At 41.7% G+C, this 24,615-nt stretch overlaps 1 protein-coding gene across 2 annotated transcripts in view; it reads right to left on the reverse strand.

Moving 5' to 3' along the window:
* Positions 1-2,255: 2,255 nt before the first annotated feature.
* Positions 2,256-24,615, reverse strand: part of GTF2B (general transcription factor IIB) — a 63,063-nt gene continuing 40,703 nt past the window's right edge. For both annotated transcript variants that reach the window (XM_030206048.1, XM_030206047.1), the window contains exons 4-7: positions 22,763-22,909; positions 22,497-22,626; positions 6,539-6,820; positions 2,256-5,624 (exon numbers count right to left, since the gene is read on the reverse strand). In XM_030206048.1, the coding sequence (XP_030061908.1) occupies positions 5,491-5,624; positions 6,539-6,820; positions 22,497-22,626; positions 22,763-22,909 (693 nt within the window). In that variant the 3' untranslated portion in view covers positions 2,256-5,490. The remainder of the gene's footprint in view (positions 5,625-6,538; positions 6,821-22,496; positions 22,627-22,762; positions 22,910-24,615) is intronic.

Consider the following 24,615-nt stretch of genomic DNA (forward strand, 5'->3'; position numbering starts at 1 on the left):
ACAGAGAGGCAATAAACTAAATATTGTTTACTGTCTTTTAAAAATCAAAGAGTGGAACAAAATAGTGCAATTAGCAAACAATAACAGATAACTGAAATATAGATCAATTATAACACTAAACTTCTGCATACTTCCTAGAAAGTACCTGGGGAGATCAGGTCATGTATATAAGCTGTTCACCTGTTATCAAATATAATGGGGGGGGGGGGGGGGGGGGGTTACAGGGTTTCAGCAAAGAGCACTCTCTCTCTTCTCCCGGGCTGAAACTGAAGCAACAGCCAGCAACAACTGCTGGGTAATTTCAAACTCCAGGCCAATCCGAGCCCAGTCAACAAGTTTTAAAAGTATACTGCTCATAGTACTGTAGATTCACTTCTTCACCAAGTGAAAATATAAAATACGCACCACCTGCTGCCCAAACTAGAGAAATGCATTTCAAGAGTTAATAAAGGCAATTTTATAGGTTTAAAACACACTGTTCTGTCACAGTCTATTATTAAGATGGACCTGGAAAATCCACTGGTTATCCCTGGGCTAAGCAGCATCATACCTGTTTTTATTCTTTTGGGTTCTATCAAAATAAAGACAGCTGAAATGTAAATCTACCTAAAGAGTGTGTGTGTATATATTATTTATATATATATATATATATATATATATATATATATATATATATATATAATTTTTTTTAAATTATCTCATTTATACCCCACATTTTCCCAACTGTATCAGGCTCAATGTGGCTTACATTGCGCTGCAGAGGCGAACGCCAATGCAGTAAATTAATCTAATACAATAATAAATCTACAATTGAAATAATAGGGAAGAAGGGGGGGAGGGATGGTATGTACAAAGTTGTCAGTAGATTGAAGTGTATCAGGCAGTGGAGACATTATGTTGAGTCCTTGGAGTAGGCTTTTCTGAATAATATAGTCTTAAGAGATTTCCTGAACCTCAGATGGTTGTGGATGATTTTTATAGTTTTTGGTAAAGAATTCCATAAATGTGAGCTTATAAAGGAGAAGGATGAAGCATATGTGGATTTATAGTTAAGCCCATTGCAGTTTGGGTAATGAAGATTTAGATATGAACGGGATAGTCTCAATGCATTCCTTGGTGGTAGGTTGATTAGGTTAATCATGTAGTCAGGGACTTCTCCATAGAGAATTCTGTGTACAAGGGAACAAATTTTAAAGGTGATTCGATCTTTGACAGGAAGCCAATGTAGATTCTCACGGAGGGGTTTTGCACTTTCAAATTTGGTTTTTCCATAGATTAATCTTGCTGCTGTATTTTGGGCTATCTGCAGTTTCTTTAAAAGTTGCTCTTTACATCCTGCGTAAACTCCGTTACAATAATCCATGTGACATATGACGATTGACTGTACTAGGTTGCGAAAAACCTCCCTTGGAAAAAAAGGCTTTATCCGTTTTAGCTTCCATAGCGAGAACATCATTTTCTTTGTAGTTGAGTTTATTTGGTTATCAAGTGAAAGGTTGTGGTCAAGGATGACTCCTAATATTTTAAGCTCTCTATGATGGGAATGTTAAGGGTGGGGGTGATTAATGTTGAAGGTCTGTACTTGTGTTGAGATGATAGAATAAGGCAGTGCGTTTTTTCAACGTTCAGTTTTACTTTGAAAGAAGTTGCCCAAGAGTACATCATGTTTAGACCCTGATTGATTTCTTTAGAGATCTCTGTCAAATCAGATCTGAAGGGAATATATATATATATATATATATATATATATATATATACACACACACATATGTACACACACACACACACATATATACACACACACACTTAAGTGTGGCCGCAGCAGCTGACCTGAGAGGACTCACAAAGTGCCATTTTCGGATTCAGTTTTAGAATCATGAAGCAGCAGAACCTGCGCAGAATACCAGATTTCTGGCCACCTTGTTAGGCAAAGTGGATGGACTGTGCAGGTCTTTATCTGCTGACATTTACTATGCCACTACTGAATGTTTTTTTTCTTGGATAACATTACAAAGCTGCTGTAACATGTGAAAATGGTACACAATTCAATAAGGAAATATTTATTTTTATGTAGAAAATGAAAAATTCATTCCAGCATGCATTGGGTGCCACACACCCAAGGAGCTGTAACTTTGTAATAAACTGTACTCTACACATGTTGGAAAAAAAAAAAAAAAAAAAACACTGAGCAAGAGGCTGTGCAATGAAGAGGGGCCTGGAGTCCCCCCCCCCCCCCCCCCCCCAAGTCAGCCTGGTTTTCATGACATCCGCAATCAATATAGATTATCTCGTGCATATCGACTGTGGGTATCCGAAAGGCTAGGCCAGGTAGGGGGTATTGAAACTGCTGCTGTAAAATACTTGAAACATTTTTTTTCAAACAAGAAGCACTACCTCAACTGTTCTTCCCCCCTCCCCCATTTCCTAGTAGGATAAATGCTTACACGTATCAAACCATCAGTATTACCATTCCCAATTCAGCAAGAGGTTGCATACAGGAATGAGTAGTCTCAAGACAGGTTCATAATAGCTATACTCTGCAATTTTAAAGGACCCAAACTTCTGTGCTTGATACTATCCTTACTGTAAACTAAAATGCAATAAATTAAACTAAAATACCTAACTGAAATAACAAATTGGGTAATTTTGCTGCAATAAACTGACTAGGGTGCTCATTTTCAAAGCATTAAAGTCACAAAAGTAACCTATGTAACTTTGTAAGTCTATGTGCTTTGAAAATGAGCTTCTAAATTTAATTTAGTTACATACAGAAAAATACTTTTATATCCAAAAGTTATTTTAACATGCACATGTTAATAGCAAAAGTCAACATTATAATCTTCATATAACAATTAATTGAAAAAAACATTAGGAAGTGCAGGTACATACATCATACTGCATTTAGGGATTCTTTTTAACACAAGGTTTGCTATACTGGATCAGATCAAAGGTTCATCTATCCCAGCATCCTGTTTCCTGGTAGAGTCCCAAAAAGTACCAAGATTCCATGCTACTTACCCCAAGTCTACCTGAACAATGGTTTATGGAGTTCTTCCAGTAATGTCTCCAAACCTTATTTTAAAACTCAGGTAAACTAGCTGCTTTTACTACGTCCTCACGAGTTCCAGACCTGAACTATATGCAGTAAAAAATTATTTTCTCCAGTTTCTTCTTGGCATAACCCCTATGCTTTTGTAGACCTCTATCCTATCTCCCAACTGTCTTCTCCAAACTGTAGCGCCCCAGCCTCCCTAGCCTTTCCTCATAATTATTTATTTGGATTTATTTACCGCCTTTTTGAAGGAATTCACTCAAGGCGGTGTACAGTAAGATGAGTCATTCATAATCAATCATTTTGGTCATCTTTCTTTGTAGATTTTCTGATTCTGCTATATCTTTTTCATGATAAGTAATATGTACAATTCTGGTCATCAGAACTTCAATTGCACCATGGAGCAATAACCGGGGATTTTTTTGGCTACCACTGCATACTAAGCAGAAGACTGACTTCTTGTCCATGGCACCACTTTTTCATGGGTGGTGACTCCTAATATGGCTAAAATTTGGGCTATTCCCTATGTTGATCACTTTGCATTTATCACATTAGATTTCAACTACCATTTGAATGCTCATGTTCTAGTATTCCCCAAGGTTCTCCTGCAATTTCTACCAATCTGTATGTGATTTAACTCTGAATGATTTTCTGTCACCTGCAAATTTGATTGCCTCACTTTTAAGGCATTCCGCTATTCTCAGAACTGTCCATTTAACTCTACTTCCTATCTTTTAAACCAGTTCCCAAGCCACAACAGGGCACTGCCTCCTATCCATGGCTTTTTAATTTCCTTGGGAGTCTCATGAGGGACTTTTGTCAAAAGCTTTTTGAAATCCAGATCCACTATATCAATTGGGTCACCTTTATCCATATTATACTTATTCATACCTTCAAAAAAATGTATAGCTAATTGGTGAGGCAAATCCTGTTAAACTGTGTTTGTATGTTCAGTAAGTTTGTTCTTTGTAATAGTCTCTACCACTTTGCCTGGCACTGACCTCAGGGTCACCAATCTATAGTCACCCCTGAAATCTTTTTTAAGAATTAGCATTAATTTGGCCACTTTCCAATCTTCAGATACCATAGACAATTTTAATGATAGGTTACAAGTTATTTAACAGTAGATCCAGAATTTTGTTTTTCAGTTTTCTCGACACTAGGCTGTATATACTATCTGATCCAGGTGATTTGCTGCTCTTTAACTTGTCAGTTTGGCTTACAATATGTTCTAGATTCACTGAGATTTGTTATCAGCTGCAGAGCCCATAGAAATAAAATGATCCTAGCATATAGTAAATTACCACTTGAACTTATACAGAAGATCACTAGTGTAAGTCCTATTTCTTTGAGAAGCCACTGAGGTGAAGTTACCATCTGTGGGATAATGACTTAACATCTCTAGTCAGAACCTCCCCTAAATGGAACAGTCATTTTATAATGACCCAGTATACATTTCCTTCTTACCCTTGACTCTGGTTTGTGTTTCAGAACCTTTGTGATTTTACTACTCCCACTGCTAAAAGTGAAAAGATTCATGACTCAAACATTCAGCTATCATAGTGCACACAAGAAATGTTGGCTAGTTAGCCTGTTTAACCCTTCCTTCAAAAACAGAAATACTCCATGCACATTGCCAACATCAACTTTACAGCATACATCTGATATAACAAATGTTTTATTTACAGATCTAGAGTGTAAATACATATAAATTATGAAAACCAGTATGCAAGTCCTTTCATTAAGTTATACAATAGCCTATTATGCAAATCAGACATTTCCAGCAGAATGCCAGCATAAAAAGGATGCCTTCTTGCACATTACATGGACTTGATATTAAGTCCCTGATTGGGAATTGCAGGTACTAAAATCTGAGATGCTTTCTTATCAGTGTCAGAAGTTTAAAATGAAGCTCTTATATGATACTTCACAACAGGACCGACACTCTCAAAATTATTGTGCAGCAGCTAACTGTACGATAATTTATATACTTAAAAAAAAAAAAAAAAACCTTGTAAACTCCCCCCGTTGAAAGGCATTTCAACACAGTGCTTCTTTTAAGAGACTAGTAAAAATAATGAAGGAAAATTGGTAACATCCATACAGTACAACTCCTGCACAATGTTTTCGGAAAACAATTAAAAGAATTGTTTATCAAATGGTTGCCAAATATATGATTTACTAGACCACCACATCAGAAATCTAAATAGGATATTGCTACCATCTCAAATATTTACTTTCACTAATATATACATACAAAACGCCACACAAAGTCTTAATTAGAACTGGAATGTGTGCTGTGTTCCATCATGCAGCTCTGCAGGTCTAAGGTATTTTTCCAATTCCACCTTATGAAGGCTGCATATTAAACACTTTATACACCCTTTACAATAGGAACAAAAATACAAACGTTCTCTAGGAATAGCAGCTGTAGCATTTTACAGCTGTGGTAGTTTGTCCACAGGCGTGTCAAACTTAAAGTCTGCAGGAAACAGATCTGGTGCGCGTGGATAAACAAGTCTGTAAGACTGTCTAATTGTAACATCAGCAACTCCGGCGATGTCCCCAATTTCTAAAAGGGAAAGAAGCAGAATACAAGTTGATAGTGTTTATTTATGTTTTGTATCCTCATTAAATTATTTTATCTATGCATATGATTGCTTTAGAGACCAGAGATGGTAATCTATCACTTTCGGCAAGAATGTACATATGCACCTAGCCAGTGAAGAACAAACATGTTTGCAGTAGCGGCTGGAGTACTCTGTGCCATGAAAGCTGAAAGAGGAGGAGAGAGGGAAAGAAGAAGTCCTTCGGAAAGAAGAGGAAGCAACAGCGTGCTGAGGGGAGGGGTATTTCTGCTAATTTATTTAAATACTGCAATCTCTTATACGAGTGTAATGTGTATACCCCACAAACACTGTGAAGGTTACTGGATTAGCAAACCAATACTTCAAGTGCTACAAATGTAAATGTGGTTTTACTACTGCTAAATCCTCCAAGCTATACATCAAAAAATATTAGCTAAAATGCAAGATTGGCTACAATTCCAGAAATAGTCTGTAAAGGCCAACTCTTCAGCCCACATAAGCAAAACAAAAAATTTGTGCTGAAAAGATTAGTTTCAGTGCACCATGTTCTTATTTGAAACTTGAGGTAATGGCAAACTAATCACTTGATTTCTAATAGCCCAAGAGCTAATGCTTTTTCCATTATTCCAAGAGCTAGTGCTTATTTTCTATAAATACCAATAAAAGTTAGAACAGGATATCAAAAACACAAGACTTAACTAATCTATCCATTTTCTTTTCCTATAATACACTAACTGAATTTGTTTTACCTTTACATTCTACAGCTGATACCATCTATCTCTTTGGCACTTCCACTAGGAGGCCTTTCCGTGTATCCAGCCAAAGAAATTACCTTATGTTTGCCCCATGATTAACAGCACATGTGGGTGTTTTTTTAATCTATCCCTTTTCTACCTACCTTTCTGTGTCCGTTTCTCTGCAGAAGCTTGTGATGCCATGTAAATAGCCGCCGCTGCTACAGAGATGGGACTTCGACCAGGAACTAGGTCCAATTCCACAGCTTTACGTGCAATGTGCGTAGCTGCCATCTGTACTTGCTTAGGAAGACCCAGGTTTGAACAAAACCGTGACATAAAGTCCCCAGTTGTAATCAAATCCACACTGGTTTCCAGAGCCTTCAGGATAAGTTTAAAACACCGGCCTATTTCCTTCTTTGATATCCTCGACACTGCACAGATTTCTAAATGAAGTACACAGAAAATCAGTGAAGAAAGTTCTTAGCAATACATATGACAGCATCTTAAATTTCTACTGCTAACAGATATGTTTACTTATGTACCTTTGAAAATATACATTATCATGAATAGCCTTTTGCACCAAGAGGCAAGTGGGAGATGTAGCCTTTTCTTAAAGGAGGTCTAAATCTTACAATAACATAGAACAAAGGCATAGCTTCTTAAATCATGAATTAATGTATTCACTTTGGTTTATTCAAGTTATATCATGAGATAGCTTTGGACACAAGAGAAATTACACAGCCTTACAAGATGCTTTATCTAGTGCCTAAGAAGCATGTGAACTCTGTAGGTAACATGGCTATCTACTAATAAATACCAGTGACCAGAACAGTCTATAAATGTTTCTCTCACTACTAATCTAATCTAGTGCTTATTAACTGCCAAATCCTAAGGTGGTCCAAGGCGGTCTACAAAGTTAAAAAGTATAAAATAAATAATACAGTTTAAACAACAATTACAGCTAAATATTCATTAAACAGAAGTTCCAAATAAAATATTCATTAAATAAAAAGGTCTTAAGATTTTTGCAAAATAAAGAGTATGAATTTTCAGTTCTTAATTCAATCAGCAGAGAATTCCAATGAAAGGCAGCCTGAAAAGGGTATAAACATTCATGTCGTCTCTGATATTAGACTTTGAGCCAGAGGATAAAGAACGTTATTATCCTTGAATTTGAATATTAACAAAATAAATTGTATACATAAATCAAGGTAAGGTATACACAAAAACTAGCACATGTGAGTTTATCTTGTTGGGCAGACTGGATGGACCGTGCAGGTCTTTTTCTGCCGTCATCTACTATGTTACTATGTATGTTACTATGTATACATAATCAGGAGTCTGACCATAAAAAGATTTAAAAACTAGACAAGAAATCTTGTAAATAATCTTAGCATTCAATAGTAACCAATGTAAATCAATTAACAAAGGAGTGACTATCATACTTATTGCCTCAAAAAATAATTTTAGCAGCAGTACTCCGCAACTGTTGTAATCTATCAAGTTGCTTCTGTGGAAGTCCGATATAAACCAAATTACAGTATAAAAGATTGAACCAGAGCAAAATGCTTATTATGAAAATAGGAACGGATTAATCTCAATTAATCTCAACTTTTGTTTTCTCAGCATTAAGCTTCAATATATGTTTAGTAGCCCAGGATTATTTATTATTAATATAGAAAGAAATAGCAGTATTAGTAGAGTACCTGATACAGGAAGCCAGATGAAGTTTCAAATGGGCCCCTGGTGTCAGAACCACAGTACTTAGGGTGCTCATGACAATATTAAATAAAATGAAAGAGGTAAGCCTTGTGGCACCCCACATTCAGGGACCCAAGGCTTAGATTTTCCACCTTGTTGCAATATAAAATAATTGTGATTATTTTAAAAAAATCCTTAAACCATGTATAAACTGCACACAAGACACCAAAATTCACAAGATTGGCTAATAAAATAGAATGATCTACAATGTCAAATGCCCCCGAGATGTCAAACTGGAGCAGCACTGATTGGGTACCATGACTTAAGTAGTTTCTAATCCTAGTTAATAAAACAAGAAGTTATACGATTGCTTCTAAGTCAAACAGTCATGAAGACAAGAAAATGTATCCAAATAACACAATAGTCTCGTTCCCACTATAGTTTCCATTAATTTTACAAATAGAGGTACACTCGCAATTGGTCAAAGACTAATGCAATGGCATAGGGGTGGGTGCTATCCATCCCAACTCTTTGGGAAACTGACCTGCCTGTAAAATAGCATTAACTAATGAAGTGATCCATACTATGCTTAGGAGAATAATCCAGAAGATTCTAAGGACAGTGATATAGTGCACTGTGTGTGTGAGAAAGTTTATGAACTAATGATTTCATCACAAAATATTAAATCAAAAGATGACCAAAACCGATCTACAAAACACTGGTTATGCAAAAGGGAAGATGGTACTCTGCTCATTAAAGTGAGAAACTGTATCTCTTCTAATTCCATCCTTATCAACTTTAGAAAAGAAAAAGTCCGCAAGAGACTGAGCATCCAGCAGTATAGCTGCAGCGGCATTACTCGCTTTACGAGGTAGAGTTAATTTGTTGACAGTCTGAAATAGTATCTTCAGAAGTCAACAGAGAAGACTTTATAGTAGCATAGTAAGATCTTTTAGACTTAGTCAAGTTAAATTTATATTGTGTCATCACAAATTTCTAGGACTGCTTATTAACCCAATTATTAGACTTCCTCCATGCTCTCTCTAGATGACAACATTCCTGTTTCATTTTTAATAAAGTAAGTATTTCAAGATGCAGTTTTCTAATAACTTTAGTCCTTTTTGCAAAGGTGTGACCCTAACACTCCATCAACAGAGCAGTCCCAGATCAGATAAATTACATACCAAGACATAAAACAAGCCTTTTTCCTCTAGTACTTACAGCTTCAAATATGGAACAATTAATTTAAATACTTGTATATCTAAAGTGCAGAGTCAGCAAAAAATGGTCAGACCATAAAACCGACTGTCAATTAGATATGGATATAAGAATTAAAAACTATAAGGTCCAAAGAATGATCTTTAATATGGGTCTAGACTAATGTCGAGTCATAACTGCAGTAAGGTCAAAAAGGTTTTTAATTGCCATACATTGTCTGAAATTGTTTTCCAGATGCAGGTTCAAATCATCTAACAAAATTAATCTAAAAAAAAAGTGAAGAATAATAAGAAATCATATCAAATAATTGTTGAATTTTTGACCATAAACCTGGAGGACGATAAATGAAATAAATTCCAATCATATTAGAAGAATTAATAGTATCAGTTAATAGAAAGACAGCTAATTCAAGCCCCGAAATATTTAATTTCAAGTCATTTTAAATCAAAAAATGATTTAACAATCACATCCAACCCACCTCCTTTCCTATTTAACTGACAGTGATGAACACTACTATAGCCTGGTGGACAAATCTGAGGTAAAACTGGGCTAATTCTTTCAACCAGGTCTCTGCTAAAAAAAAAAAAAAAAAAAAAAAGCCTGGATCAGAATCCAGAATAAGGTCATAGACCAATGTTGTTTTGTTATTTAAGGAAAAAGCGTTAAAATAAAAGACAAATCCTACTATTTAATCAATGTAGTAACAGTTAATTCCTTCTGCACTAAACATATATAGTAACATAGTAGATGACAGCAGAAAAGACCTGCACAGTCCATCCAGTCTGCCCAACAAGGTAACTCACATGTGCTACTTTTTGTGTATACCTTACCTTGATTTGTATCTGTCTTTTTCAGGGCACAGACCGTATAAGACATTTATGATAGTGAAAGGAAAACAGGACAAGAGAATAGTAGCTGTTTTAATATTTTCATCAAATTCCAAAAGCTTGCTGTGATCCTTAAAAGTAGGGGTTTTCAATTTTGGTCCTCCAGGTCTAATAAGCATGCCAATTATCTGACTGTACAAAATTAATGTTGTGATATATTTGCATACGCTTGACAAAAGAACCACGTTGGTTTGCATATTTCGATTTCTTAGACAACTTGTTTAGTTTGCACAAATATTTAAGTATCAAGAACCCCTAACCTGAACACACTGTTAACTGCATTTACGTAATTAGGCGATGGGAAAACAAATTCCACATGAATCTCAGATTAACTAAATTCATTCCAGAAAGTAGTTTCAGTCCTAAATATTTCGTTACTAAAATAAACCTGAATGGACAATGAGTCAATACCATTTTTAAATGAACACACACTTAACCACAGTGCACCTTGTCCAGTCAAATCGCATCTCCTTTTTTCATAAAAAGGCAGAAAGTAATCCACGTAGTTTCACTTGGGCAGTTCTTTCAATTCTTTCACAGCTAAGCATTGGCTTTTTTTCTTTATACTAACACATCTTTGACAAGAAAGAAGAAAATAAACAGAGCTAAGAACCTGCCAGCGACATCAATTGGTGCCTCGGCTTCCTTTAAAAGCCACTGAGGCTCTACAAAGGTGGGCTGTTACAGCTTGGAGAACAGTGGATGCTTGGAACACTACTGGGGCTCCGATTTCACACTAGCTGCTTCAGACACTAGGGGGACTCTAAGCTCCAGTCAATGTATTTATGTGAGTCAATACATGAATCAGAATGTATGATTATTGTAAAATAGCTTGGGGAAGGGAGGAATATCCCAGTGTATTTTTAAGACAGCAGAGTGTCATAAGGACTAAGAGGGCTAGATGGCACAAGGTTAGGATGAGGGTCTCCAATCGCTATATAAGTGGGTTTGGAGGTGGGTGGGAAAACAGCTTACATGCGGATTCGGTTAGATAGGACCCTAAGAGGATGAGTGATGGGGGTAAAGCAGAAATAGCTGGTAGACGAACAGGAGTAATCTAGTATGTATTTTTTTTAAAATGGCTATGTTTTCACGTGTCAGTGTCAAATTTACCCTTTTTAGAGAAAGTTTTGGAGAAGGTAGCATGGTGGAAATTTACAGAATTTTTAGATTCAAATGAGATCTTGGATTTTGTCAAGGTTCCTGAGGATTCATGGAACAGGAAAGTAAAGATGCAATTGTATAAGCACACAGCATTCCAGTGGTCCTCTTATCTGGCGAGACTGCACATGCTATGGAAAGGAGACAGTACTATGCACATTTTTCTAAAAAGAATTTGCTAATAGCTTGTAAGAGACAATACGATAACTTCATCTGCCCTGTCAACAGCAGCAGTATGAAAAAATTACCAATGGTATACTCTGCATACAGCCATGTGAAAATCAAAATTAAGTTATTAACCCATCCAGGTACTAGAGAACTTTTACTTAGCTGCGGTAAGCCCAATGCGGGCTTACCGCTCACTAAACAGGAAGTACCACCGGGTTACTGCAGCAGCCCAGCAGTACTTCCCACCCCTAGCGCGCAGTTTACCCGATGGTAATCTGGAAGTGCCACGCGCTGCCCTGTTACTGCCGGGTTAGCGCAAGAGCCCTTACCACCACCTCAATGGGAGGCGGTAAGGGCTCCCTCCCCCCCCCCCCCCAAAAAAAAAAAATGGCTGCATGGCAAGTGCTTTACATGCCACATGGCCATTTCCTGCAGGAAAGAGACTTCCCTTTTACCCGCTGCGGTAAAAGGGGGCCTCAGCGTGCGTGAAAAACATGTGCCGACACCAGTGCAGGCCCCCTTTTGCCTCAGCTTGGTAAAAGGGGCCCTATACGAATTAAGACAATTCTCTAATTGTAAAATAGAGCAGGTTGTATATTTACGCATGTGTTCTTGCAATCTTTTGTATGTGGGGAAAGACAAAAGGACATCTGGATACAAGATTAATTGAACATAAAGTGCCATTAAGAGGAGTGCTTTATAGAAACCACTTGCGGAACATGCACTTTTGAAGAAACAATTTTGCTGACTTCATCTTGGAAAGGAGATGTACTGTTGTTGAGTGAGGAACAGAGGTTCAGGTTCAATACTATTCTACCATATGGTTTCAACCAGGAGACAGACCTTACTGTGTTTCTTTAAAAATGGCCAATAACATGTTCAATAAAATAAAATATGTAAGACCATGCTAATCATTAACCATTTATAGCTGTACTGGTGTATTTATTTTATTTTCATCATTTCTGTTTGTATTTCTTCATTTACCAATTATTTTATATTTTTGAGCATATTTTGATTATTTACTCTATCTTTTTATCTGTTCATACCTTTTTATTCAGTTAATTTGAACATTTCAGTGAAAGGAGTACAGATAGGTCATGTTTTAGTTTAAAATGATAGATTAAATGAAAATGGGACTAAAAATCAAACTTGTTTTCAGCTCAGAATGCATCAGCATCATTACAATAGAAATGACATCATTGAAGCACATGGTAGAACATACAGAAATTTTAGCAGTTTTAGGCGGTTTTGAGCATTTTTGATTGCAATTTTGATGCAATTCATTACCGTATGCGCAAAGATTTTCACTGTTCTGGTAAATCCAGACTCTTTATTTAGGGCTTAAACAAGATTGAGGAAAGTGATTAATAAATATAAATTTGAAATAGCTCAAAGTGAAGAAAAAAAAAGTATCACTCCACTCTAATAATTCTTTAGACAGCAGAAAACGTTTCGTTGATGAACCATCTAAGGTTGAAAACTTTTTCCCTTGTTGTTTGTTACTTCCCAGGTAGGCCTGGTTTTCTTTTTTTTTTTTTTTTCATATTTTTATTAAGGTTTTACAAGTATAACACAAAACAACCAAAAAGAAACAGTAACAATAATCCATGGCAAAGTTAATAACCAAAAATAAAAAGGCAGAACAACATACCATGACAATACCCATAGCAAATCAGCAATTATACAATTATCAGGCCTGGTTTTCTTTGATGTAAACTGCATAGAACCAGCAAGGTTGTTGTGGTATAAAAATACAATTTAGTTTACTGATCAGGGAACATCATTTCCGAGCCCTAAGGAATCGGTGGATTATTTTAAATCTAAGGGCCCTATTTACTAAGGTGCACTAGCGTTTTTAGAATGCACTGAATGCTAGAGACACTCATATTCAATATGGGTGTCTCTAGAGTTGCGCACACTAATTTTTAGTAAACAAGGCCCTAAGATTGATGACCTTAGGAAGTGTGTACATCTTATGGTTTCTTTTAGTGATCTATCTGCAATTTTAATGCCAGCAGTTCCAAGATGGCTGCCGCACCGGACGGTTTTTGAGACGCTCAAGCGACTAAGAGCCGAAAAAGATTTTCCTCGCTATTACAAAATGCCCCATACCAAATGAAAAGGAGTGCTGAGGGTAGGGCCTCCACCTACCTCAACCTCCTCTCCGGTTCAGACGGCGCTTGAACATTTCTTTCCCGGTGCGTCCAGATCTCTACAGGGAGCAGATTCCATTGCAGGAGCGTCCGGGGAAGCGGAACCCCTGCCGGGAGAGGAAGTCTTCCTGTCTCCAACAGCAATATCGCTGATCCCTCCCAGCCCGGCGTCGCAAGTGCCCCTGGAGATAAGCCCCGTCGATGCGGAAGAGGCTTCGATGAGGGCGTCTAGTGAGGACCCAGGCAAACAACCGACAGTCCGGGGCGCTGGGGGAAGTATCCCCGTTGCAGCGCAGACCTCGGAGGTGACTGAAAACTCTTAAGGTGATGTTGGACCAGATTACAGACACACTTCAGAAGACGACAGGTGATGTAAAAAATCTTAATATTAAATTTGAGGAAATGAAAAAACTGTGGACTCTGTTAAAAGTGATTTAACAACACAGGTTCAATCTATTAAAAAAAAAAGTAGATATTTTAAAGGAATTCAAAAGTGTGGTATCTAAAGATTCTTTGGATATCCGACGCGAGATTGAACAAATTGAAAATTTTAACAGGCGCCTTAACCTCCGCCTCTTGAACTATCCTATAATAGCTGGGAAAACGCTGACTGTTACTTTTCATAAATATTTAATGGAAGTTCTCCATATTTCTCAGGAGGCAATACCCCCGACAAATAAAATATACTTTATTCCTAGACCTAGAGGCGGACAGCAAGACCCTGAAAAAGATACAGCTAATTTACAAAATATTTCAGAAATATTGGAACAATCCTCTGACATAATAATACACAGAGCCAGGGTGATTATCGCAATGGTATTTGAGCAAGAATATAATACTATTTTAAGGTTATACTTTAAAATTTTAAAAGCTCAATTCCATGGAACAAAGGTTTGGATCTACCCTGACGTAACCAAAATGACTCAACAAAAAAGAAAATTCCTTGCTTTGAAACAAAAGACTATAGAAATTGGAGCTACTTTTTTCTTGGCATACCCATGCAAGTGTGTAGTAAAACTGGGTCAAACAAAATACAATTTCTTTTCACTGGAACAGCTTAAAGTGTTTTTGGAAGTAAAAACAGTGAGATAAGATAAAGTCTGGAAATTGACAGCCTTCTCAATATTTTTAAACGTGTGTACCGTTTAATATTTGATTTATTCCTATACAACTTCTCTAAATCTTTTTTCCCCGTGTTACCACTGAGGTCTAAGAAAGGTTAAACTGCATAGAACCAGCAAGGTTGTTGTGGTATAAAAGTACAATTTATTTATTTTGGTCATTTATACCCCGCAATATAACCCAAAAGAGGCAAAAGATCCAGAGATGTATCACCATAGCCATCAAATGTTACTGATAACACCCAGTACTTCCCTCGCCCTTAATTGTCTTGTTTGTCTGTATTATTTTAGATTGTAAGCTCTATTGAGCTGGGACTGTCTATGTCAGGTGTTCAGTGCTGCATGCGTCTGGTAGCGCTATACAAATGCTAATAATAATAATAGCTAATCATGCAACAATCTCTCCAGAGCTGCAGGCAATATTGAAGCCTTATGTCAGCCTGGAGGAAAGGCTTGGTATGTTGCTGTTCCCTGGCTGCCACATCTAAAGAGGTCATACATATGATGTCAATATGAACCTTATAACCGAGCTGCCCTCCCAGCCTGAACCAATGAATCTACAGTTGCACCACATAGGCTATCTCTGGAAAATCTCTCAGGAAAATCTCTCAGTCTGTTGGGTCAACTACAGGTGTCATTCCTGTCAAGGCCCAAGTACTTGAATACTGCCAATATGATTAGTAAAGCATTCTACTGCAGGGTTAAGCAGAGAGCAAAAGATAGCCAATTATTCACAAGCCCTCTGCAAATGGATCACCCTGCATGAAACTGTCAATCTTCTGCACTATTCCTGCATTCAGATGGAACTGATAATTTTGGATTCCCGGTCCGATTCCAATCTAGGCTTTCCTATGTTGTGCACAAAAGGTGGATCAACAGGAAAATGGAGCATGAAAAATTTCTCTGCCCTCTGACTTCAAAAAACAATATGTGCTCTCCTTTCCACAGAACTTGCAGTCTTACCAGATATAAGAGCACCATTGGAATGCTGTGCTTACACAATCACAGCTTTACCTCTGAAAAGCTTCTGCCTTCTGTCAAACCTGAAGCTAAAAAACCAAGGCCTATTGCTCTTATAGTCTCTCCAAGTCCGACGAGAAAGTCTCAGAGATAAAGCATTCTTGGAGAAGCATATCAACATATTCCACCACTGGACCTGATTCACTACTCTATGGCAGGCCTAGAATTCTTATATTCACATAGCAAGAGCTATTCTCTACATCAATTTTAACAGAAGTATTTTTTAACCTGTGAACAGGCTCCTTTAGTGTCTATGTGCTTCACTGCCTGGTCCAATTGCCCCTCAATTGCCTGCAGTCCTGTTTGCATCCCCACCAGGTCTCCTTGTATCTTTCCAAGCTGTGTACTTAGATTTGCATTACCTTCTTTGGTGGTCTGGAGGACTAGCTCTAATTCCAAACCCTGGAAGGTTCACAGGGAACGCTTCAGGGAATGTCTAAGGGTGGAAGACTCAGAGCAGAGAAGCCATATTGAAGCCCCTGCATTCTGTCATTGTTTATCATACTGATTTTAAGGGCCTAGAAGGCTAGTCGGAAGGCTTATTCTGCTTTTTGGGGTTGGCAAAGGGAGGCATAGCATTCTTGAATTACAGAAGGGAAAATTAGGTTCTTACCATGATAATTTTCTTTCCTTTAGTCATAGCAGATGAAGCCATTATGTATGGGTTGTGTCCATCAACCAGCAGGGGGAGATAGAGAGCACTCAACTTTTCACAGTGCCTCATGGCCAGCTAGCTCCACTGCCTCTTCAGTATTTGAAGCTTTCAAAGCAGTATGGCAAACCGCAATGGGAATAACATGAACTTCCCTCACAGCGAACGATTGCCCTTTAACAAGGGCATGAACTCAAAAAAGGAGGGAATGAACTCGTCCTCCACTTTGTATAAACGGAGGGAATACTTGCATCCTCCTGGAGGGAATAAACTCATCCTCCCAAAACATGAACTGGAGGGAATGAAGTCATCCTCCTATAACTGTAACAAGAATCCTGAAGACTGTTTTCCCGACTCCCCAAGGAAGGAATACAACTTCAGGAAACAAGAACAGCACCTAAAATCAGAATCACTGTAATACAGACAGGGCTCATGGCTTCATCTGCTATGACTAAAGGAAAGAAAATTATCATGGTAAGAACCTAATTTTCCCTTCCTTGTCATCAAGCAGATGAAGCCATTACGTATGGGATGTAACAATGCAATCCCTAAATAGGGTGGGAACAAGCCACACCACGCGCTAGCACCTGTGCTCCAAAACGCGCATCCCTCCTGGCAGCCACATCCAGCCTGTAATGTCGGGCAAAAGAGAGCTTAGAAGCCCATGTTGCAGCACTGCAAATCTCATGAAGAGATAGTGCTCCAGTTTCCGCCCAGGAAGAGGAAATCGCTCTTGTGGAATGTGCCTTAAAGGCTTCAGGCAGAGGCCGGCCAGACAGCAGATATGCTGAAAAGATAGCTTCTTTGAGCCAACAGGCAATAATGGCTTTAGACGCTGAAGACCCTCTGCGAGGACCTGCAAACAGCACAAAAGATGATCAGAGGTCCTGAAAGCATTTGTAATTCGCAGATACTGCAACAGAGTCCTGCGCACATCCAAAAGGTGCAACTGCCCAAATGGATCTGGAAACTCCTCCTCAACAAAGTAGGGAAGAAAAACAGGCTGGTTTAGGTGAAACACTGAAACCAACTTAGGCATGAAGGAAGGCACGGTCCGAACCGTGACCCTTAACTCAGAGCTCCAGGCGCTGTCCTGTAGAGACCCTTTTCTGCAATTCTCAGACATCCGTCTCGCCGAAGTAATGGCCACTAAAAAGACGGCCTTCAGTGTCAAATCTTTCTCTGAAGCACGCCGAAGCAGCTCAAAGGGAGCCCCCTGAAAGGCCTTCAATACTAACCCCAGGTTCCAAGCTGGACAAGGTGCCCACACGGGAGGACGGAGCCGAAGCACCCCTCTAAGAAACCGTGCCACATCTGAATGAGCAGCTAAGGACACGCCTTCAACCTTGCCACGCAGGGAGGCTAATGCTGCCACTTGCACCCGCAGGGAATTATAGGCCAAGCCTTTGTGTACACCATCCTGCAAAAAGTCCAGAATCGGTGAGACAGGAGCCCGCAACGGAGAAAGCGCTCTTGAAACACACCAGACTTCAAACTGGCGCCAAATCCTGGCATAAGCCATGGAAGTGGAGCGCTTACGGGCCTGCAGGAGAGTGGAAATTACCTTATTTGAGTAGCCTTTATCTCTCAATTGCGCCCTCTCAATCGCCATGCCATAAGACCAAAGCGGCAGGTGTCCTCCATGGCCACCGGACCCTGTGACAACAGGTGCGGAACCAGAGGTAACGGAAAGGGAGCCTCCAACAGCATCTGTCGGAGGTCCGCATACCAAGGCCTCCTGGGCCAATCCGGGGCAATGAGCACCACTTCTCCTGGATGCAGTCAAATCCGCAGGAGCACTCACCCTATCAAGGGCCACGGAGGGAAGACATACAGCAAGCCCAGGGGCCAGGGTTGAGCCAAGGCATCCCTCCCGTCTGCTGAAGAAGCACGTGACTTTGGCATTGGAACTGGTTGCCATAAGATCCATCACTGGCTTGCCCCATTTGGCACATATCTGCAGGAATACATCGTCTGCTAGTTCCCACTCCGCTGGATCGATCTGATGCCTGCTTAGATAGTCGGCTTGCACGTTGCTCTGACCTGCAATGTGAGCTGCTGACAGGGACTGTAGATGCAGCTCGGCCCAGTGGCAAATTTGATCGGCCTGCGCGGCTAGAGCTCTGCACTGAGTGCCGCCTTGTCGATTTATGTAGGCCACTGCTGTCGTGTTGTCCGACATCACTCGGACATCCAATCCTTCCAGGGTCACTTGAAAGGCCAGAAGAGCCAGAAACACCGCTTTCAACTCCAGGCGGTTGATAGACCACTCCGACTTGTCAGGCATCCACAGACCCTGGGCATGCTTTCCCTGGCAATATGCGCCCCAGCCCTTCAGGCTGGCATCTGTCACCTCTAGGCACCAATCGGGGAGCGCCAGTGGCATTCCCCGCCGCAACATGCTGTCCGAGAGCCACCACTCCATACTGAGGCGGGCCGCAGGGAGCCAAGAAAGTCTGCACTGATAATCCTGAGATACTGGAGACCATCATTGAAGTAGAGAATACTGTAGAGGTCTCAGGTGCGCTTTCGCCCATGGCACCACTTCCAAGGTGGCAGTCATCGATCCCAACAGCTGGACAATGTCACAAGCTCGTGGGCGGGGCATTCTCGGGAGCAGACAGACCTGATTCTGAAGCTTGCACCACCTTTGCTCGGGAAGAAACACACAGCCCGAGGCTGTGTCGAACCTGGCCCCCAAATATTCTAGAGACTGCGAGGGGGTCAGGTGACTTTTGGCCATATTGACGACCCAGCCTAGAGATTGAAGGACTGAAACCACTCTGGCTGTAGCTAGATGACTCTCTTTTTCTGAGTCTGCTCTGATGAGCCAGTCGTCTAGGTACGGGTGAACCCGGATACCCTCTCGCCTGAGAAAGGCAGCTACTACCACCATTACCTTGGAGAAGGTTCGGGGTGCTGTGGCGAGGCCAAAAGGCAAGGCCCGAAACTGGAAATGTTTTCCCAACACCGCAGAAACTTCTGCTGCGGGGGCCAAATTGGTATGTGTAAGTAAGCTTCTTTCAGGTCCAAAGACGTGAGAAACTCTCCTGGCTGTACCGCCGCAATGATGGAGCGCAGGGTTTCCATGTGAAAATGCCACACTCTTAAGGACTTGTTTAGCTCTTTTAAGTCCAGGATCGGGCGAAAAGACCCGCCTTTTCGTGGCACCACAAAGTAAATGGAGTAGCGGCCTAGACCTTGTTTGGCGGGAGGCACCGGGGTCACAACCCCTATCTGGCACAGACTGTGCAAAGTCTCCTCTACCGCCGCCCATTTGGCGGCAGAACCGCATCGGGACTCCACAAACACGTCTCTCACCGGGGCATCGAATTCTATTCGGTATCCGTCTCTGATCAGGTCCAAGACCCACTGATCTGCGGAGATTTTGGCCCACTCCTCAAAAAAGAGGGAAAGTCTTCCTCCGATGACAGGAAACGAGGAGAGGGCCGGTGCACCATCATTATGAGGGTCGCCCCTGAACTCCAGGCCTTGAACCGGCAGCTGCAGAACATTTGCCCGAGCGAAAGGAGTTTCTCTGCTGAAAGCGGGCACGCGAAATGAACCCAGCAGCACGCCCCGGGCGGTACCTTCTAGCTTCACGGAAGCGAGGTCTGTAAGAGCGGACCGCCTGACCCTTAGAGGAAGGCTTCGGCCTATCTTCGGGCAAGCGCTGAGGTTTGGAATCCCCCAGGCCTTTAACAATGTTTTCCAGCTCCTCACCAAACAGGAGAAGGCCTTGAAAGGGCAACTTCACCAACCTTTGCTTAGAGGCCATGTCCGCCGCCCAATGTCATAGCCAAAGAGTGCGGCCAGCCGCCACTGCTACAGCCATTTGTTTAGCCGAAGCTCTGACCATATCATAAAGGGCGTCAGCCAAAAAGGACAAGGCCGACTCCATCCGCGGAGCCACTTCAGATAAGGTCTCCGCTCCATCACCTGGCTGTTCCACTGCCTGCTGTAACCAAGCCAGGCAGGCTCTAGCAGCATAACAACTGCATGCAGACACCCGAACAGTGAGACCTGCCAAATCAAAGGACCGCTTCAGAGCTGAATCAAGCCTGCGGTCTTGAATATCCTTCAGGGCAACACCTCCTTCAACAGGGAGGGTAGTTCTCTTTGTCACAGCCGTGACCAGGGCATCCACTTTAGGCATTGCAAAGCGAGCCAAATGTTCCTCACTCAGAGGGTATAATTGCCCCATAGCCCTGGCAACCTTCAAAGGTCCCCCTCGGGGTCAGCCCATTGAGCCGAAATAAGCTCTTGGATGGGGGTCATGCAAAGGAAAGGCTCGAGCAGGCTTTCTGGTACTAGCCATCCTTGGATTAACAGAGGAGGCTGTGCCACTCTCAGGATCTTCAAATCGAGAGGGCTTGTAAGGCATCTGAAATAAGAGCTGGCAGCTCCTCGCGGTGGAAAATCCTCACCGCAGACGGATCATCAAGCTACTGTGGCAATTCTGCACCCGACTCTGGCTCCTCAGCCCAAGAAGTTCTGCCAGACCCCTCAGAATCCTCATAGCCCGACCACGGGGGGGGAAAGGGGGGTGCGCCACACTCAGAAGGGGAATTAGCCTTTCTGCGTTTATCAGGATAAGAAACAGGCAAAGCCAACTCCAAAAGGCCAGGATCCACCGGGGGGGGGCAGGCAGAGGGTCCGAAGATCCCTGTGGAAGAGCTCTTTTAAGCATGTATGCCCTATGCAGCATTAAAACAAAATCAGGGGAGAAAACCGCTCCCTGACCGCCCGGATCCTGCCCAGGGCTATCAGCTCTATTATTAGCCTCACTCAGAGGACTCCCCCCCCCCCCCCCCGGATTCAGGGCTCTCCGTCGCAACGGAGGCTGCGCCATGTGGAAAATCCAAAATGGAGTCCGCTGCCAGCTCAGAGCGCGAAAGATCGCCGCTCGCCATGCTCGGGCCGGCTCTACCATCTGTACAGCACGAATTACAGAGCCCCGCTGCTGATTTGCGCTTGCCTCATTTAGGACAGTGCTTTACAGTCTCCGCAGCCATCGCCGAAAACGGTGGTAAAATTCAAAAATGGCGGTTCGCACCAAAAACATCCCGATCGCGGGCCCACCCCGGAGTCAGAAAACACTCTTACCTCACTAGATCGAGTATCACAGCTCCAGTCCTGCAGAAGAATCTCAAGAAAAAAAACCTCTTTCCCAAGATCGCTGCGCTAAAGCGCGGCGCAACTTTAATTTTTTTTTTTTTTTTTTAACGCTGTGAGGAAAGCAGAGGCAAAAGAGGTAAATAAAAACACTCCGGAGGCTCAGATAAGTGGGAAAGGCAGGGAAAGGCGAACCAATGTGCCTGCATCCACTGAGTGGGAAAGGACAGGGAAAAGCAAGCTAATATGTCCACATCCACAGGGGCATGGGTAAGGCAGGGAAAGGGCTGACCTATGTGCCTTCAAAGTGAAGCTGCCATAGCCTCTAACACCCCGGCTAACAACTGGCAAGCCAGGAGCCACCCCCAGGCAGATTTTTGATGGAGCTCGAAGAAGCTGCAGCCACCCTGCTTGGGGAGATAGAGAATACTGAAGAGGCAGTGGAGCTAGCTGGCCATGAGGCACTGTGAAAAGTTGAGTGCTCTCTATCTCCCCCTGCTGGTTGATGGACACAACCCATACGTAATGGCTTCATCTGCTTGATGACAAGGAAACTAATATTAACTCATGGATGAGGGTGGATTGGAAACAAATGGACCTAAAGATGTAGTGGGAGCCCCAGTCTTCTTTACTCCCTGCTTGGCATCCATAAGTGACTACCAGAGTTTGTGTATTTTTAACTTGTGAATCACTTCAAGTCTTTGACAGACTGCAGTAATAAATAGAAAAAGTTAGTGCAAATTGAACAGCGAGTGAAGCTTGATTTACTAACACAGAATTTGCTGTTGAGTAATTGGTCTACAGTAGAAAAATTTAAGTGTGAAAACATTACTGAAAGCCTTACTGATCTTCCACTTAATGTAAAAGTTAAACGCATTTAACCAACATTTGCTTAACAGTAATCTGTGTAACTGAAAGCTCACCTTTAAACGTTCGAGGAACACCTTCTTGTCTACAGGCTATGTAGAGACAAGCAGAAGCAATGGCATCATTACTTCTTCCCTTCAGGCTTTTCTGTTCATAAACTTGCTTGAATAAATTATTTGTTCGATCCTTCAAAGCAAGGATACAAAGTTTAATTAACTCTGGGCTATTTAATTAGTAGCTGTATTAAAAATTCACGTGCTTACTATATTATGCTAACTACATCAATGCCAGAACTACTTAAAAGCAACAGGCTCTAACTTACAACTATATTTCTCGGAAGATTTATCCTGTCTGCCATATTTGTGATTTCTTTGAAGGCATTCATCATTGCACGATCAGAGCTGCTCATGGTCCTTCGGTTTTGGTACTTTGAATTTCCAAATTCATCAAAGCTTGCTGCTCCAGTACCCTGAAATATGTAGTGATAAAAGTAAATAGATACTGCATTTTGCAAAGTTTCACATTTTTAGGATTCTAAATCAAACTGGATAGGAGACTCTCCTGCTGGTTAAACCATTTTAATAACAGGCCCTTTATTTACACCCTATTATTTTTAGAAATGTCACAGAGGTCACTTCAGCTGTTTTACTTATATATTCTACTTATCAAAGTGATGCAAGCATGGCTCAGAGACACTGATTAGGGTAGAAGAGCACACTCTAATGTGCAGAGAACTGTACTGGTAAACAAGGAAAAATTATGTTTCTTACCTGATAATTTTCTTTCCATTAGTCCCAACAGATCAATCCAGTGACAAGTGGGTTATGCCCCCCTACCAGTAGGTGGAGATAGAGAGAATGCTAGAGCTCTGCCATAAAGGCTACAGTGTGAAGCAGACATACACTCAGTATTTTCGATAACAAAGCAGTCAGATGGCTATGCAACAGAGGAGAAACCTCCTACCTCTAAAAGGTAACAGGAAGTAACCAAGCTGAACTAGCTGTCCTCCATTCCCAGCTCCATACATGCTACAAAAAGCAGGCCCCTAAGAATCAGAGAGGAAGTCACATCGAAGGCACATACACAGAATCCAAGGACAGGCCTCTGGACTGGTATGTTGGGACTATAGGAAAAAATTATCAGGCAAGAAACAATTTTTCCTTCCATTGCATTCCACAGATCAATCCAGAGATGAGTGGAATGTACCAAAGCAGTCCCCAAGTGGGGTGGGACCGCATAAGCGCCGCAAGATGAAAGAAGAGACATGAAAAGTCGGAGTGAGACTCGAGACCCAGAGACATACTGGGGGCTGAGAACAAAAGAGAGAGGGAGCGCAATGCTGGACACTGCCAGACGGAGCAAGGCGATCCCCCCAGAAAGGGAGCGAACTGAGGTCGCCATGCAAAGGAAAATACCTCACACAGAGCCAGACTCAGCTCACCATCTATAACAACAGCCACCCCCAAGTGAGGAGCAAAGCACAACGATCAGACTGAGCCAGACTGACATCTGGAAATAGAGAAAGCCTAGACCTTCAGAGACAGACCACAGGCCAATGACAGAAGAATGACTGGCATCTAGTGCCAAAGTCAGCATGGAAGACAGCCAACGGGCACCGCGCCAGCCAGACTTGACACCCTGAGACAGTGCCAAGGTGGACCAGCCTAGGTGGAGCAAAAGTTGACGGCCAGAGAATGACTGAGGCTCGAGGTACAGAGCAAGACCCAATGCACAACGCACCAAGACAGAAGGCCCGGCACGACCTGCAGAGATGCCACCCAGCAGAACTTCCAGAGATGCCACCCAGCACAACCTCGACAACCAGAGGCGGAACCATGCTCGACCTGCAGAGACAAGGCGATGCCCAACAGCCATTGAGTAATAAGGCCAACATCCAAAAGTGGAGCAAAAGCTCAACATCCACAGATGGAACGAGGCTCCATGGCCATAAACAATCAAACCCAACAACCAGAGACTGACGAGGCCAACAACCAAGAATGGAACAAGACTCAACTGCCAGTGATGGATGGAGAGTCGACATGCAGAGATAGACAGACCCAATCGACTGCAATGGGGGCTGGTCAACCACCTCTAGAGCGCGCGGGTCAACATCACAGGGTGGGATAAATCCCACCCCACCTCAGAGCAAGGTCCAACTACCATCCTGCTCAGCCT

The sequence above is a fragment of the Microcaecilia unicolor genome, chromosome 6 (assembly GCF_901765095.1).
Source record: "Microcaecilia unicolor chromosome 6, aMicUni1.1, whole genome shotgun sequence".
NCBI lineage: Eukaryota > Metazoa > Chordata > Amphibia > Gymnophiona > Siphonopidae > Microcaecilia > Microcaecilia unicolor.